The sequence below is a fragment of the Anolis carolinensis genome, chromosome 2 (assembly GCF_035594765.1).
Source record: "Anolis carolinensis isolate JA03-04 chromosome 2, rAnoCar3.1.pri, whole genome shotgun sequence".
Taxonomy (NCBI): Eukaryota; Metazoa; Chordata; class Lepidosauria; order Squamata; family Dactyloidae; genus Anolis; species Anolis carolinensis.
This window is the reverse complement of record NC_085842.1, coordinates 64,294,308-64,313,016: the sequence shown is the minus strand read 5'-3', so window position 1 is coordinate 64,313,016 and position 18,709 is coordinate 64,294,308. Positions and strand designations below refer to the sequence as shown.

General features: G+C 41.0%; 1 protein-coding gene across 1 annotated transcript in view; it reads left to right on the top strand.

Annotated features, from left to right (window-relative positions):
• mgll (monoglyceride lipase) overlaps window positions 1-18,709 on the top strand; it is a 129,031-nt gene that overhangs the window by 96,060 nt on the left and 14,262 nt on the right. Inside the window, exons 4-6 of the mRNA XM_003217768.4 lie at window positions 4,847-4,983; window positions 8,030-8,140; window positions 16,565-16,654. Coding sequence (XP_003217816.2) covers window positions 4,847-4,983; window positions 8,030-8,140; window positions 16,565-16,654 — 338 coding nt within the window. The remainder of the gene's footprint in view (window positions 1-4,846; window positions 4,984-8,029; window positions 8,141-16,564; window positions 16,655-18,709) is intronic.

Below are 18,709 nucleotides of genomic sequence, written 5' to 3'. Positions count from 1 at the left end.
TGGAGGTACCCATGGTATTGGTGCTGTGAAGGCTGTTTTGCTTTTGGCTGACTTTAAAGAAGCTATCCCAAGTGCTGAACCTATTAGGGTTCAGCACTTCTGGATGACTCCTTTAAAACCTGCATAAAAATCCAGAGTAAATTTACCACCACCCTGACAAGGTAGTCACCAGTTGTCACAACCTGATTTTCAGAAATGACTGCAAAATAATTTCCAGGAAATTAGGCATAGGGCTGCATGACGTCAGACTGTGGGTCACATGTGACTTTAGATCTGTAGATTGTTCATCTTCTTCTTTAACTAGTGCACTCAATTACTTGGGTTCAGCTGTCAGTCATTAGTATTTAGTTGCATGTTGATTGTAACATGAAAATTACATTTAGCAGTCATGACTAACCGATGTTGATATGTATATCTCTTATGAATTAGTCTAATTCTCTTTTACTGCCATTGAGCAGTCAAATTATTGGTTATGTTACTAGAAAGGCTTGCCCAAGAGTATTCAGAAATAATCAGGGGAAGGTGGCTACTGATCTAAGTTAGATCCCAATTTCTATTTCTGATAAGAAAACAATTCATTCATGGGCATGTAATTAATATTACATGTAGGGTAACAATAAGCTTTTCCTACCTCTTGTGGCAATGAATTCTATGAATCAGTTACACAGTGTATTAGTAAGCATTTTCTTCTGTTTGTCCTGAATCTCCTGGTAGCTCATTTTATTGCGTTTTTACTTTTCTACACAATCTGTAATTATATAAACAATTTTTATCCTTGGTTTTTTTCTCAAGCCTTTCTTTATAGACAAAAGGACTGAAATTCCCCAGTCATTTTGTTTGTTCTGTTTTTGTGCCTTTTCCAGCTGTGTTGAGGTGACCAAAAACAGAACTTGGAACTTCTGTACTCCAAGATCCCTGTTGTTCAAAAAAGAAGAATGCCCTCAAGCTATGAACAGAACCATTAACATTATATCAGAGAGAACCATATAACAGATTTACTTTGTTTCATGTAAAATTATTTAAAATATTGTGTATAAAATTATCCTCAGGCTATATGTATATGAAACACATGAATTTTATGTTTAAACTTAGATCTCATCTCCAAGTTATCAAAATATATACATGTAAATATTCCAAAATCTGAAATAAGCCAAAATGATGAATACAGGGAATGCTGTTGATGTCGTATATCTTGATTTCAGTAAGACCTTTGACAGATCCCTCATGATCTTCCTGCAATCAAACTAGTAAAATGTGAGCTAAACAATACTCCTGTTGGTGAATTTGTAATTGATTGAGCAGCCAAACCCAAAGTGCTCACCAATGGTTCCTCTTCATCCTGGAAAGAAGTTACTAGTGGAGTGCCACGTGGTTCTGTCCTAGGCCCATTACTGTTCAACATCTTTATTAATGACATGAATGAAGATTTAGAGTGCATGCTTATCAAATTTTCAGATGACACCAAATTAGGAGGGATTAGAGATTAGAGAGCTGGGCCGAAACTAACAAAATGAATTTCAACAAGGAAAAATGAAAGCAGAAAAAAACTAAATTCACAGATACAAGCTGGGTGACAACTGGCTCGACAACAGTACATGTGAAAAAGATCTTGACGTCTTCATGGACAAGTTGAATATAAACAAACAACGTAATGCAGCAACCAAAAGGCCAATGGGATTTGAGGCTGCAACAAAAGGAGTGTAGTGTCTAGATCAGGAATGGGGAAATGCAGGCCTGCGGGCTGGATACGGCCCTTTAGCCTCTACTTTCAGGCTCCTGTCTACCTTGGCCCTCCTCTGAGCATGCTGATTCAGCGACCCACCATGTCCCCAGGCTGTGAGGAGGCCTGAGGCAGAGACACAGCACTGGCGAGCATTCTCCTGAGAGCTCTCCTCAGTGCTGTGTTTCTCCTCCTCTGAGCCTTGGGAAGGTGGGCTGCCTTCATCACACTCAGAGGAGAAGCGGGGGGGGGGGAGCCATGGTGCTGGCAGGGGCTCCCTCCAACACAGGGAAGGCAGGCCTTCCCTGGACTCGGAGGAAAACTGGGGGAGGCAGACAGGGGTGTGAGAGAAGAGAAAGGCTTCTCGCCAACTCCGTGTTTCTTCTTCTCCTCTAAGGCTTGAGAAAGTACAGGTTTGTCCTTCCCAGACTTAGAGGAGAAGCAGGAGAACACCATGTGCCTCCTCCTCCTTCTCTTACCCCACCCCATCCCCTCCTGCTCCCCAACCCCGCCATCTCCCACCCCCAGCCCTTCCAGCCCAGCCCCTTCACGACCCAGCCCCTCCCATGTCTGGGCCAAGCCCCGTCACTTCCAGCCCCAGTCCCATCCCCTTCTGGCCCCAGCCCCACCCCTTCTGGGCCCACCCACACTCCCTCCTGGCCCAACCCTTGCAGCCGGGCCCATGCCTGGTCTAGACCCATGCCTGGTCTAGATCAAGGAAATTAATTGTGCCCCTCTATTCTCCTGTGTTCAGACCTCACCTAGGATACTGTGTTCAGTTCTGTGCACCACAATTCAAGAGGGATATTGACAAGCTGCAATATGTCTAAAGGAGAGCAACATAGGATCTTGTCACTCGGGCGGCGGGGCTGTTCTTAATAGCAAGGCATGGAGGCAGTAGTTTTGCCTCACCTCAATTCACCTTGCTTTGTCTGCTCGCCAATGATCACATGGAGGGAAGTGAGGTGCACATGCAATAAGGTGAAATGAGCAAGGAGAAATGACAACCTCCATGCCTCGCCATTAAGAAAGCCGTCAACTAAGTGACGAGGTCCTAAATGATCAAAGGACTGGAAACCATAGCGACTTAAAGAGCTGGATATGTTTAGCCTGCAGAAGAGAAGATTGAGAGGGGACATGATAGCCATGTTCAAATATTTGAAAGAATATCATAAGAAAGAGGCAGCAGGCTTATTTTCTACTGTCTTGGAGACTAGGACTCAGAGCAATGGATTCAAATTACAGGAGATTCCAGCTGAACATTAGGAAGAACTTCCTGAATGTGAGAGCTGTATAGAAGTTAAACTCTCTGCCTTGAAATGTGGTGGAGGCTCCTTCTTTGGAGGCTTTTAAACAGAGGCTTGATGACCATCTGTTGGGGTGTTTTGATTGTACTTTTCATTGTTTTGATTGTACTTTTCATTGTATTTAAATATGTTTTTACGTATGCTTATTTTAATCTTAATGTAACTTTTTATGTTTTATGTTGTAAGCACTATGTAGTGCCATTTGTAAACTGCCTTGAGTTCCCCCAGGGGTTGAGAAAGGCGGGATATAAATATGGTAAATAAATAAATAGATAAATAAATTTTCCTGCATGGCAGGAGATTGGAATGAATGGCCCATGTAATCTCTTCCAACTCTATGATTCTATATGCATTTTAGATAAGAAATGATTAACCTATATTCTGCTTTTCTCCCAGACTGGAATTCAAGGCAGTTTACAGAAGAACAACATTTGATAGATACATTTAAATTAAAACTAATATAGAGGGGCTAAAATGGCACACAAGTGATTCATGATTTTTTTTACTTCTTGTTACTTGTATGCAATAGTTAATATCCTAATTTTCCATTTTATTCAAGTGAGATTGTGACAATGAAATTATAGTAAAAGCCATTAGTGTTTCTTTCTAGCTTCAACTGCTTGTGTACTTCGTGTAGTATGATCTCCACACTTTTGGTCATTTCCTTAGTACTCACAGCTATTTCCTTCACCTCATTCTCCCATTTTGGATCAAAACAGGTACTTGCTTTGAATGAAAAATGTCCCTTTCACTCTTCCCTATGCAATCGACATCTCTTTTCAATCCGGATATTTTAAATACTTGCAGTACAGCATTTGTGCATAATTCATAGAACATTGTTGGCATTTTTGTGCATGTGCACCTATGTTAAAGTATTTGTGCAGCATAATAATTTACAGATGTTCTGTCAATCTGACATTCAGCCAGTCCTTTCTTCTCGGGACTTTTGAAAAGATACATCTCAATCCAATAAGGGAGATGCATTCATTGGAACTGGTTTGTAGATATGACTATCACCCTGGTTTTGTTGAGAACCAAAACTCTAATATTCCTTTGTAAAGTTATTCAATGCTTCTAAATGTTAACTCAGCCAGAGTGTTCTACAAGACTATTTGCATGCAGCCGCCATCTTTGAATCCCCTTGTGTTTACATACACACTGTAACATGATCATTATTTATTTGAAAAGCATTATATAATATTCTAAATTAGTTTAGTGAAACCAGATTCATAGACTGATAATGCATGGTACTTGAATTAGGATACTGGTCAAACATCTCTTTTTCAAAATGCTTGTGACCAGAAGTAGATTGGATTTCAGATTTGTCTGGATTTTAGAATACCTGAATTTGTATATACTAATGAGATAGTTTGGAGATGGGATCCAAGTCTAAACATTAAATTCATTTTTGTTTCATTTATACTTTATACAAGTAAACCGAAGGTCATTTTGTACACAATATTCTTAATAATTTTGTGCATGAAACGAAGTTTTCATATATTGAACATTCAGAAAGTACAAAGTACACATAGAATGTTTGCCATTATGTTTTATATTGTTGTAAGTTGCCTTGAGTCTTCTTGGGGAGATAGGGAGGCTATAAATAAAGATTATTATTATGTCACTATTTTAACTATCTTTGTGGACAAATTTGGATTTTGGAGTACAGTATTTCTGATAAGGGATACTCAACCTGTATATCAAATACATCAACATGTCCCTCTTATGGATTTTGAATGCAATCTTGCCTAGAGCATCTTTACATTAAAACAATTATTATTATTTTTGTAGTAGGTCACTTTTCATTTCTCCTTCACAGTTGGCCATGGGAAGAGTGAAGGAGACCGTATGATTGTGTCAGACTTCCATGTATTTGTCAGAGACTGCTTGCAGCACATTGATCTAATGAAGAAAGATCACCCAGGTCTTCCCATGTTTCTTCTAGGGCATTCCATGGTAAGCACACTGCACTATCCCTACTTAATTATATTTCTTGGCCTCTAAGGCAGTAGAAAAGGCAAGGGGTTTTGTCACTGAGGTCTTCTCTTTCTCTGTTCCAAATCTCTTTTCCTATTTTACTTTGTTTTGTTTTTCATTCACAGATATACAAATAAAACTTCAATGCAGGAGTTATGTATGAACAGAAACACACACCACATACACATATGTGCACACCCCAGCACATATTATCCCTTGCTCATCAAATAGCTATCAAACTGAAATTTAAGAGATAGGTAATACACAGGATTTGGAGTGTTGTGATGTTCTATAAGGCCAATCATCGTTGGACCACAACTTTAATCATCTAGCCATTGTTTGTGCTGGCTGTGTCTGATGAAAATTGCAGTCCAACAGAGTACAAGTGTTGACAACTGAGGAATTTGTTCTCTGTCATTATTACAAACACACCAGGATATCTGGAGAGACCCAATTTATAGCACACTGTATTATCAAGAACTAATGTAAGCCATTTACTTTGGTTGATATCCCACTCTTTGCCGAGCAATGGCTTTCTCATTCTAGTTCTTCTTTAGCATTCCAAAAAACTCTTCAACATTGGGCAAATATAATGATGACTTTAATTCAGTATAAATTAGCTTGTTGATTTAAAAACAATAAATGTTAATCAATAAGCTGTGAGGTGCATCTAAATGTCTATTAGATCCTAGAGCAGGGATGGACAAAGTGTAGCCTGTGAGTTGCAAGTGGTCACTGTACCTAATGTGTTCCTGAAAACCCTCCACCTGCCCGACAACTTGCCCCAAATCTGTTTGAAATATTTGGTGCAATGACAAAAATAGAAGTATTTGGGCTGGTTGTGGGAGAAGTCTAGCCCATGAGATATTTGCAAGGTGTTTTTGTGTAGTTGCCTACCCCAGTACTAGTAGTATCAGTTTTCCATTTTGGAAAGGTTGAGATCAGAGGAATCATGTGCCAGAAGAGGGCAATTGGGCAGAACTTGTGGCTGATAATACTGTGGCAATTGGAGCCAGAGCTGACTCTGCTTCTTCCTTCACAATCAAACACAGAAATTACCGATAGGAATGTACATCCACAGCTAGAGAATCTCATCTGCCTTTTCAAAAATAAAGAAAACACCTCAGGTGTCAGACCCCTGTAACAGGGGAAATAAGCTTGAAATGTTATTAACACTTAGTGAAATCTCAAACTCTGAAATGATTTCTGAACATGGCTTGAAGTGATCTGAGAAAAGGAGCTTCAGTGCCCAGCATAGCTTCTCATAAACACATTTCTGTTTCAGAAAAGAAAAATAAATTATGCCAGAGAAATAATAAGCAGTACATGCACAAATGTGTTCCTATCCCCCAGGTCTTTGCCTTACCTTAGAACAGAGAAGAGATTTGATTCCCCAAAAACCCCATCACCTGGCTGTGGTGATGTACAACTGTTATTATGTCTTAAATCTCTATTATTTCTTCTTTTTCCTAGAAATATTTCATGCTGTTGGCCATTACCATGTTTCATGGCATAACACTTGAAAGATACATGACCAAGGATTTATTAGTAAAGGAAATATATATTCACTGGAATTCAGCCAGAGTCAGTGTTGGGTACAATTTTGTAACTGAGGAATTTGAAACATTGCCTTCTCCAGTTTAAATATCTTCTGATTGTTTGAGTTTGACTAAGGTCCTTCTACACTGCCATATAATCCAAATTATCAAATCAGATAATCTGGATTTTATATGGCAGTGTAGAAGAGGCCTAAATTCAAGTCCAGTTCAAAGTATCACTTCCCCAATTATGCAAGAGACATTGTAAATCCCACACTGCTTATGCTCAAAACTGGAGAGACCTATTGTATTTTCAGTGGTTAAAGAGGGCATTCCAGCATATGTTTCACATGTTCCACTAGGGTAGTTAGACCAATGTTTATACTTAGTTCTCAAAATCATAACCACTCTCCTCATGCTAAGTGAATATCTGATGGGGAACAGGATAACACTTGCTAGCTACATCCACATGAAAGTTTCATCTGAATATTTGACAGTTCAAGATTGACTAGTGGATTCGCAACACTACTTAAGAGTTCCCTGATTCTAGAACTAGTGTTTTCTGCTTGCGTTTAAAGAAATACCGTGTTGAATGTGGCCAAAAGTTGATGGCTTTATGAAGATTTTAATTGGGTGGCACTGTCCCATTACTCTTATTTTCTCTTTGACTTTTCTTTTACCTTAGCTGCCTTGGCCAGCCTGTTTCAATGTCTTTCTCTGGATTTCCCACTGCTTCATTGCTTAACTCACTGGATCTCTGTTAACGGAAAAGCATTTCATTCTACTTTGAACATGTCTTTTCTTCCTCTATAATTTGTATACTCGTGGAAGTAATCCATTTTTTTTTTGCATAATCCTTCTTTTTGCACATTTTGACAAGCACAGCCCTGACTTTTCCAATATTATTGTTTTAGACCTTGGAAAAGAGGAAATAAAATAGTTTACTCCTCTTTGCTTTCTTTTCTTTTTCCTAAACTTAATAGAAATGTTATTGTGTTTGATATATAGATGTTTGGACTTGGATCTCAAAATGACTTTAATGCTGTGCATGAGGATATGCTGACTTATTTGTGCCACTGTGCTTCATTTTCTAATGATTATTGCAGTTATTTGAAACAATCTACAAATACTGTGCTGAAACATGCAGGTGAATTGCACATATGAGGCACAGTTCTACCCATGATATTGCATAAAAGCTATTGCCAACTTCACAGTCCCTATGGTATTTTTTAATTGTTGCAAATTGAACTTAATGCTATGTGAAAATGAAGTCTGGCCTAAATTTGCCTTTCTTTCTCTGTGCAGAAAGAAATTCAAGAGAATAACATTTCCCTAAGTTTAGCATGCCACTAATACACATTGGCACCATACTAGAGCAGAGACCTTGTTATGGTATCTCCTTATAAAGTGCTCAGAATCCGTCTTTGCTCCAATGACATAAATCCTCATGATAATCACTCAGTTTGTTGCTTTCTTTTTCGTTGCAGGGAGGAGCCATTGCCATCCTTACCGCATGTGAAAGACCAAATGAGTTTTCAGGCATGGTATTGATTTCTCCTTTAGTAGTTGCAAGTCCGGACGTAGCAACACCAATCAAGGTAAAAAAAAAATTAAAAAAATAAATAAATTTAATTTCAGGCACATTCGTTAAACATGAACTGCGCTTCCCACAGTCTCCAGCCAGTAACTCTTTCTTTCACTAGTTCTGCCTATACGCATGGATTTATGCTAAAATACATAGGTTTACGGTTTTTGTTAATTTAAAGCTGAATTCAGAGGAAGTTTTGTAGGGAGTACAAAGTATAGAAGCACAAATACATCTTATATATGTATTGCAAAATCCCAGCAACTACTTTTTTCTAACTAAAAAGCAGCTTTAAAAGAAAAACTGTGGTTTGAAGCGGAGAAAAAATGTGAAGACATAACCTCTTACTTATCCTGATGTGTTACTTGTCAAACTCTTCCTCCTCAAGGTGCTTTTCTTTCATAAGGTTTCAGTTACACTGTTGTGGTTGGAATGTCACTGTGGGTGGAAAGATACTTCCTATTCTTCATTCTATCTTATAATATAATGCTCCCATTAGACTGAATTGTTTTGTGTCAATCTAGTTTGAAATAGATGGTCTTATATATGCAGATACTTAAGGAGATATGCACATTGATTGGGCTTGAGATATAAAAAGTGTCAGCCAGTTTTGTTTTAGCTGTAAACATCAGGGATTGTTCTCTGTTACACCCTCATATTCTCAAATAATTTCTCAGTCTTAATATGCATTCTGCTGCAGTGGATATTACAGTATGAGTATACAGTGTTCCCCCGCTACTTCGCAGTTCGCTTATCACGGACTCGCTGTTTCGCGGAAAATTTAGTTATTTGTTTGTTTGTTTACCCACCCCATTGCTGCTTTTAATAGCTAAGTGACCTTTATCCCCCTTGTAAGCCCCGGGGAAAGTGAAGCCTTTCCTACCGGCACCAGCGGGTCCCTTGCTTCGTGCCTGCCATGTTGCCCTGGCTGCCACTGTTCATGCAGCCAGGGAAGAAGAGTGAGGGCGGGCAGCAGCAGAGGAGGCTGGAAGAGGCAGCCAGGCTCCTTTTCTGCTGGCGCTTCAGCCGGCCACGCTGGGAAACGTGGAGTCCTGCCCCGGTTGGGTGCCCTATGGCAGCCATGGTGTTGGCAGGGGGCTTCTTCTTCCCAGAAGTCCCCTGTGTGGTGGGAATTTTTCCCACTGCATGGCCAGCTGGCTAATTGGTGGCAGGACTTCTGAGTCTTTCTTCCGAGTCCTCCATGTTTCTCGGCATGGCCGGCTGGAGCGCTGGCAGAAAAAGGAGCCTAGCTGCCTCTTCCAGCCTCCTCTGCTGCCGCCCGCCCTCACTCTTCTTCCCTGGCTGCAGGAGCAGAGGCAGGCAGGGCAACATGGCAGGCAGGAAGCAAGGGATCCAACCGGCGCTGGTAGAAAAGGCTTCACTCTTCCCGGGGCTTGCAAAGGGGAGAAAGACCACTTAACTATTAAAATAATGTTTAAATTTTAAAATAAAAATAGTGCCTCTACTTCGCGGATTTTCATTTATTGTGGGCGGTCCTGGAATGTAACCCCCGCGATAAGTGAGGGAACACTGTATACCATTATATGTGATGGCATTTGAATGTATACGATGATGAGTCAGATATACCATTCATAACTGGAAGAAGGTACCTTGCAAGAACCACTACTTGTTATATGTTAAATCAGTTTCTTGAAGCACTTTCCCCCCAAAAGCCCATATTTTAAGAAGCTTTGTAAGCAAACTCTGGTGACTAATGATTCATTACCATCCCTCAGAAAATCAGTGGGATAATATTACAATCTCCTGCCTTCAGATGTTGAACTGTATTTCCCATCTGCACTATCCAGCACCACTGAGGATGAGGTTCTGTGAGAGTTCCTCTCTGATAACTTTATGGAGGGGAATACATTCCTCAGCCCTGTCTCAAACCAAACACAGGAAACAAAGTAGATGTTGGGCACAAACAAAAGCCAGGAAAGCATGCAGGAAAGACATGCCTTCATGCTAATAAAGTCATCAACTGTGTCAGGTGACTCGAAATTAGAGGATCAGATTTATGTCTCAGCAGACACAGTAATCTCCATTAGTATTACCATGATCTGAGCAAAATTAAATGTAGCCAATGATATAGTGGAGAAAGAGCAGTCACAGACAAGGGGCATTACTAGTTTTTAGTAACGAGCTGGTCATTGACCGTAATAAAAGTTTCTACTCTACTCTACTCTAGTTTTTAGTTTTGCAGCAGGGGCAGTGACATATCCCAGAGTGCTATAAACCAATCTTCTATGTGACTTATAAACCTTACTGAAATAGAAAATCATGAAGTAAATAGGGCAAGGGAGAGAGAGAGAGAGAGAGAGAGAGAGAGAGAGAGAGAAAGGGGGGAGGGAGGGAGAGAGGGAGGGAGGGGGGGGGGAGAGAGAATGCTACTTAGAGGAAATGTCCTGTATCAGTCCCCATGGAAACATTTCCTCAGACTTGTCAGCATTCACACTTTTCTTTTATCAAATAGCCTGTGTGATTCTACCAGGGTATTGCTTTAGGGGCAGCCCTGATAAGATTCACAGAAATCTAAAAGGAAACTCTTCATGTTATTCAGCGCCCTCTCCAACCATATTTCTAAAAAAGCTAGAATTTTAAATCCATATAGGTGCTTTACCCAGGCATTAAGTCATCACAACAACAGCCTATATACATACATGCTGCCTGTCCCATGCCCCTTTTTAATTTAAAGAATTGCTTGCTGAGGCAAGATCTGGATTCTGTCTAGTTTGAAGCAAAAAGTATTATCTCTTTCAGTCCTACCTATTCACAAAATAGCTATTAAAATAGTGAGAATAATTAAAAAAGAAAAGATGGAATTGTGAAAGACACGCTCTTACTATTTTTGAGGACTATATGCCTAGATTGGTTAATTATGGACAATAATAATAATAATAATAATAATAATAATAATACTTTATTTATACCCCGCCACCATCTCCCCAATGGGGACTCGGGGCGGCTTACATGGGGCCACGCCCAAAACAATACAATGTAAACAGCATATAAAAGAACAGCACAACACAATACAATAAACAATACAGTAAATAATATCCATTACAAAATAAAACAAGGAGACAATAAAAACAAGGGCAGACCACATGAACATTAAGTTAAAACTCGGGGTGAGAAAGACATAAAAATAAAAACCACAGCGAACAGGGTCATAAGGGAGTGGGGTATTCTGGAGGATAGATATTAGGGGGAGCAACAGAAAAGAAATATTAAATGGTTACTCTCCAAAAGCGCAGCGAAAGAGCCATGTTTTCAAGTCTTTCTTGAAGGCTGCTAGTGTGGGGGCTTGCCTAATCTCCGCGGGCAGAGAATTCCACAATCGGGGGGCCACAGCAGAAAAGGCCCTCTCCCTTGTTCCCACAAGGCGGGTCTGGGATATCGGGAGTGGGGACAGGAGAGCTTCCCCTGATGAGTGAAGGGATCGTGTAGGCTTGTGGTAGGAGATACGGTCACGAAGGTAGGTGGGTCCCAAACCGTTTAGGGCTTTATATGTGATGGTATACACCTTGAATTGGGACCGGAAAATAAAAGGCAGCCAGTGGAGCTCCTTGAACAGGGGAGTAGCTCTCTCCCTGTAACTCGCCCCCGTAATTAACCTGGCAGCCAAGCGCTGGACCAATTGTAGTTTCCGGGCCGTCTTCAAGGGAAGCCCCACGTAGAGCGCATTACAGTAGGTAACTAAGGCATGCACCACCGTGGTCAAGTCAGACTTCACGAGGTATGGTCGCAGTTGGCGCACAAGCTTGAGTTGTGCGAAGGCCCTCCCGGCCACCGCCAACACCTGCGCCTCAAGTGTCAGCGCTGAGTCCAGGAGGACCCCCAAACTGTGGACCTGTGATTTCAGGGGGAGTGCGACCCCGTCCAGCACAGGTTGCCACCCAATACTCCGATCCGATGCGCGACTGACCAGGAGGGCCTCTGTCTTGTCAGGATTGATCCTCAGCTTGTTCCTCCTCATCCAGTCCGCCACAGCGGCCAGGCACTGGTTCAGCATCCGAGGGGCTTCCTTGGAGTCAGATGGGAACGAGTAGTGGATTTGCGTGTCATCTGCGTAGAGATGGCAACACCCTCCAAAACCCCGGATGACCTCTCCCAGCGGTTTCATGTAGATGTTAAATAGCATGGGGGATAGAATAGACCCTTGCGGGACCCCACAGGTCAATGGCCAGGGGTCCGAGCAGGTGTCCCCCAGCTTCACCATCTGGGAACGACCCTCCAGGAAGGACTGGAGCCACAGCAGAACCGTGCCATTGAGCCCCATCCCAGAGAGCCTCCCCAGAAGGATACCATGGTCGATGGTATCGAAAGCCGCTGAGATGTCCAAGAGAACCAGCAGGGTCACACTCCCCCTGTCCAGTTCCCTGCGGAGGTCATCCACCAAGGCGACCAAAGCCGTCTCAGTACTATGCCCAGGCCTGAAGCCAGACTGCGAGCAGTCCAGAAAATCAGTGTCATCGAGGAACTCCTGGAGCTGCGTGGCAACCACCTGCTCAAGAACCTTGCCCAAAAATGGGAGGTTGGAAATTGGTCTGTAGTTGTTACATACAGATGGGTCTAAAGAGGTCTTTTTTAGTAATGGTTTTACTACTGCCTGCTTAAAGCGGGATGGAACTGACCCCTGACCCAAGGAGGCATTTATAATAGCCACAAACCAATCCAACAACCCATCTTTGGCCAGCTTAACCAGCCAAGAAGGACAAGGATCCAGAGCGCAAGTGGTCGCCCTCACAGACCCAAGAATCCCCTCCACGTCATCAGGAAGAACAAGCCGGAAAGAATCCCACAAGATCGGACAGACAGGTACCTCGGTTACCTCCACTGGAACTACAGTTAAGCTGGAGTCCAACTCACGGCGTATCTGAGCAACTTTGCCTGCAAAATGGTGCGCGAAATCGCTGCACCGAGTTGCCAAGTCATCAGGAAGCCCCTGGGTCTCAGGAGGCCGCAGGAGCTCCCCAACAACTCGGAACAACTCCGATGGCCTGTTGGCTGCAGACGCTATGCGGGCAGTCGTGAAAGCTTTCCTGGCTGCTCGCAGAGCCACGGAGTAAGCCTTAATAGCGGCTTTAGCCCGTGCTTGGTCAGACACATCCTGAGATTTCCTCCAGATGCACTCTAGTCCCCTCCTCGCATGCTTCATCACAGCCAGCTCCTCAGTGAACCAAGGAGTCGACGTGACTCTACGCAGCGAGAGGGGACGTTCGGGAGCGATCGTGTCAAGTGCCCTTGTCAGCTCACTATTATAGCGATCAGCCAGGACATCGACAGGATCGCCAGTCTCCAGAACAGGAAGATCCCCAAGAGACCTCAGAAGTCCATCCGGATCCATCAGCCTCCTGGGGCGGACCATCTTAGTGGGTCCACCACCCCTGCGGAGGTTAGAAGACACGGCGAAACTTAAACAGATCAGATGATGGTCAGACCATGACAATGGAAGGATATTTTGCTCTTCCACTCTGACTGTCCCACCGTCCACAATAAAGACAAGGTCCAGCGTGTGTCCTGCCTGATGTGTGGGCCCAGATATAACTTGAGTCAGCCCCATGGTCGTCATGGCAACCATGAAATCCTGAGCTGCACCTGTCAATGTGGTCTCGGCATGGATGTTAAAGTCTCTCAAAACTATGAGTTGTTGGGAGACCAGGGCCGAATTGGAGACCACTTCTGCTAGCTCAGACAGAGAGACAACCCTCAGTCTTCAGTTCTCAAGTATGCATGTACACCTGTATTGATGGCTTTTCCCTGAAACCTTTTGCTCTTATTTTAACAACAAAGTATTGAATGAAAGTAAATCTCATCACAGTCTAATTCTCAGTTACATTAGCATTGCTAATATGGGTTAACTGCCTCTTTAAAATATCCTAAGATCCCAAGACAAAAAGTGCCTTTATTAGGGTTACAAATTAATGAGCAAACGTTTGAATCCATAATCAGGCCTATTGTCATGAAAGCCATAAAAACTGCATTGTTCAAAAGGTTATTTATTTTTGGTTTAAAGAATTGAGGCTAAACCACATTCTTTGGATTCCTTTATAGAAAGCAAAATTGATGTAGTTCTCTTGGTATTTTTAAATATCTAAACCAGGGATCCTCAAACTTTTTAAGTGGAGGGCCGGTTTAAGGTCCCTAAGACTGTTAAGGGGCTGAATTATCATTTGGGAAAAAAAATACAAACAAATTCCTATGCACACTGCACATGTCTTATGTGTAGTGCAAAAAAAAAAAAACCCAACCCAACAGCAATTAATTTTTTGTTTACTATATTTATACCCCACCCTCTCTCACCCCGAAGGGAACTCAGAGCGGCTTACAAGTTGTTTATACATACAATATATTATATTATTACTATAACGCAATATTAGCATTATATATTACTATATTGTACTATACCACTATACCATAATATTATTAGTAATATTATATTTAATATTTAATATATAATTAATATTATTATATTGTATTACATTATAATATTATCAATGTTATATGTATTCACAATATATTCTATTGTTACCATAGCACAATATTGGTAAATGAAAGAACAATACAATATTAAAAAATAAAAACAATTTTAACCAACATACAGTGTTCTCTCACTTATCGCGGGGGTTATGTCCCAGGACCACCCGCAATAACTGAAAATCCGCAAAGTAAGGACGCTATATTTAGACGCTATATAGGGATGCTCTGCCGCTACCTTGTGAGGCGAAAACAAAGCTGCTTCAGCCTCCTTTTCTTTCCCTTCAGCTTCTCTTTCCTTCCTTCCTTAGGCTTCTCCTTAGGAAGGAAGTAGAAAGAGGGATTTATAATATTATTTTATGATTTATAATATTATTTTAGTGTTTATTAAAAAACGCGAAACAGCAAGTCCATGAAAAGCAAACCGCGAAGTAGCAAGGGAACACTGTAAACCTATCAGGATTTCAATGGGAAGTGTGGGCCTGCTTCTGGCCAATGAGATAGTCAAGTTAAGTAGGATTGTTGTTGTTGTGTGCCTTCAAGTCATTTCAGACTATGGGCGAGCCTAAGTCTAAAACTGAGGGCGAGGGCCAGGTAAATGACCTTGGAGGGCTGCACCCGTCCCCTGGGCCTTAGTTTGGGGACCCCTGATCTAAACAATGTTCCTAGCCCCCCTTCCCACCAGCAATTCCTGGCACCAACTGCAACATTTTACCTTAAAGTTGGTTCCCCTTTATTCTAAAACATATTAGAACAATATTTTCCCCTTCTCTCCTCCTTTCTTGGTTTTTCTATTTATTATCTTTTGTTATATTGCTGTGGTGTATCTGTAAAATAGCACTTTTGTACTATAATTATTTTTTAAAATATCAAACTCCTACATCACATTCATAATGGCCTAAGACAGAAAAGTTTCAACTGTACAGGTTACATTTAATGTAGTTTAAGGGGGAATACGGGTATTATAAAAAGCACCTGTACTTTTGATGGTATCTCTTGGAGCTTTGATATCAATGAAGGCTTCTATACATAGTAGCAAAGCCTGTAAATGTCTCTGTAGACTGTAGTTGCTCCGATATTAGGCATATCAGGAGAACCTCCAATACATTCTTTTATCTTTTCTTTAATGCAGCATAATTTCTCAACCCATAACAGCTTTGATGCAAGAGGGTTACAGAACATTATGGGACTGATTTCATCTAATGGATTCGTACACTATCAATATTATACAGTTCATTTTGCATTTTTGTAGACAGTATCCCTGGATACAGTAGGTCTTCATACAGCTAAATGACAAAGACTCAGCTACTTACTTACATTCTAGCAGTGGGAGAAAAAAGGCATTCTCTCTTTTTCTTCCAGCATCTTCATAATCTAGTATTTCTGGATTTTGCTTGATTATTTGTTTGCATTTTACTCTTGGCTGGTGTAGGGTAGATTTATGGCAAAAGATTCCCACATTCTTTATGGGAAATGTGCTTGTTAGAAAAGTGGTGCAGCCTAGGCAGGTATTGTAAATTTCACAAAAAAAAAAACTATTTGCATGGCAGCTACCTGGAATAAGAAGTAAAGATTAGTGAGAAGGAGCAACAACAAACTAACCTCAGATGCATTGATGAATAAAATAATGTCTCTGTATCACCACCTTCAGCAAGCATCTCTTACATGTCATTTTAGGGTCAGGAAGAAATGTAGAAGTCTTGAAACTATACTTAGGGAAGGGAAATACATTGCACATTATTTGTCCTTGTAAATGGACCCAGAAAGCTTTCTGATCTGTTCTACATTATTTAGAGTCAAGCTTTTTGTTTGCACTTTAGATTGGGTCCTTGGCCAGAGTGTAGTGATAATGCAGTGGAATAACAATGTGTCCCTCAAACAGTTTCTGCCACTTGCAAAGCTGATTCCTGTTGTTCTGTTCAGTGCTATCCAAGTTAATAACCCTATCCATCTGTTTTAGGTTTTTGCAGCTAAAGTGCTTAACTTTGTTCTGCCAAACTTGTCCTTGGGAACTCTCGATCCAAATATGGTAACACGGAATAGAAAAGAGGTAAGCATTTTAGTAGTCTTGCCAACCACTGTGATGTCTGAATATGTTTTGTCAGCGCAGTGCATTTGCTGTTGATCCAGCAGCTTGATTTGAACCACAAATCCGAAGTTTCACCTTGATACAAACCAGTGATATTTGTGGGATTGGAGTGTATATACAAAGAAAGATGTTAGTATTGCACCTTGCCTAAAATGACTGCCTCTGCATGTTTTGTTCCTCAGGACTGTAAAATTTGGAAACAGAAGTTACAAAAAACGTATTTCTGATCTGTCAGGGAAATTCCTGTTGAAATTCCATACATTTGGATCTGAGTCACATCTGAACCTAGCAGCATCTTTCACATGTTTCCATTGTATACAATAGAATAATTATTATTTTGAATGGAAAAGCAGTGTTGATATGTATTCCCATGGTCTCTCCCAAAGGAATACATGGTTCAGTCAGGGCCCATATGTCTCACATCACTGGTAGGAACCTTTGCTTGAGTACTGTGTTGTGGAGATAGGTCATCAGTGACTTGAGCCATGCACCTTTACATGTAGTTCACATAGATATGCTTGTATCAGGCACATGCACACCCTCTAGCACAAGCCAAACACAACCAACATCCTCTTTCTCTCCTTTCCTCTTCTTCCTCACCTTTTGAGAGCTGCTGTGGAGCAATTGCAGTTCCTCTCTGTGTGCTGAGGAAGAGGCTGTTGTTTCAGCACATGCTCAAAAGACACTAAGCCCCTAATGAAAGGAGCACTTGATCTCTTCATGTGATTGCTCTGTGGGGCTGTGGAGGGGCAGGAGCAAGAGGGCTGGTGCAGAAATTGGGAGATAGTCCTAGGACCTGGTAGGCTGCACCCAGATGGCAATCTAGAGGTTCCCTAGCACCATGCTATGTCTGTAAGAATCCAGGTTCAGTCATTGGCTCTGCCAGAGAAAAAGCCTCAGATAGTAGGTTTAGGAAAGATCTTTGCATGAACACTTCTTAGCCTCAGAGAGCAATAAATGTTTTTAGAACATTGCCCTGAAGAACAGCTAGTAATCTGTATCATTGGAACAGCTGAAATCAATTATCTGACTCAGTTTAGAATAGTTGCTTTATGACACCTTTGCCAGAATTCTGTATTTGCTACTGTTTTAGCTTCATAACTTAAACAGGAATGTGAGATGTCATCAGAACACAAATGTCGTATTAAAATAATAGTTGCAAGTGCTTTAAAAATTTTAACAGCACAATACAAATAATTGTATTTTATCTTGTCTATTTTGTATGATGTATATATTTTATCCTATTTTGGTGTGTTTACCTGGGCTTGGCCCCATGTTAGCCACCCTGAGTCCCTGCGGGGAGATGGAGGCGGGATATAAAAATACAGTTGTTGTTGTTATTATTATTATTATTATTATTATTATTATTATTATTATTCATCTTAATGTGATAGCTAATTAGTTCTGACATTGTCAGAAATGTCCACTATCAGTCCTTGTATTTTGCAAATATGGTTATGGAGGTATCAGTCACTCTATGGAAGAATGCATCTTCAGTGACACTCCTCTATGTGCTTCATGCTAATTGCTTCATGCAATTAGCATGAAGGCATTTTCAGTGGTGTCGCCTTAGTTGTGAAATGCCTCATGAGATAGTTCCTCTGGCCTCAAATTGTGCTCCTTTTTGCATCAAATAAATACATTCTTTTTCCCCCAGGTGTTTTCATTCTAAGATCTCCTTATGCGGTGTTCTTGTTTTGTTCTGATGCATTAATCTTTTTGGTGCTGATGGCTTCATCTGTTTTAATTTGTAACATGGTGTTATGCTATTTGCCTATTTCGCTTATTTTAATCTTTATGGTTTAAATTTGTATTGTTAACTTCTTAGAGAACATTATTTATTAAGTAGTTTACAAAGATTCTTAATACATAAATAAAAGGATCCCCATGTTGCTTTTAGCTATCTGCAAGAACAGAAGCTGCACACTTGCTTTAGTAAAACCAGAGAAGTCCACCAGGGCCTTAAACATCACTACAGCAATGAGCAAAAGGGGAGGGGGCTGTTCTTTGAAGGAC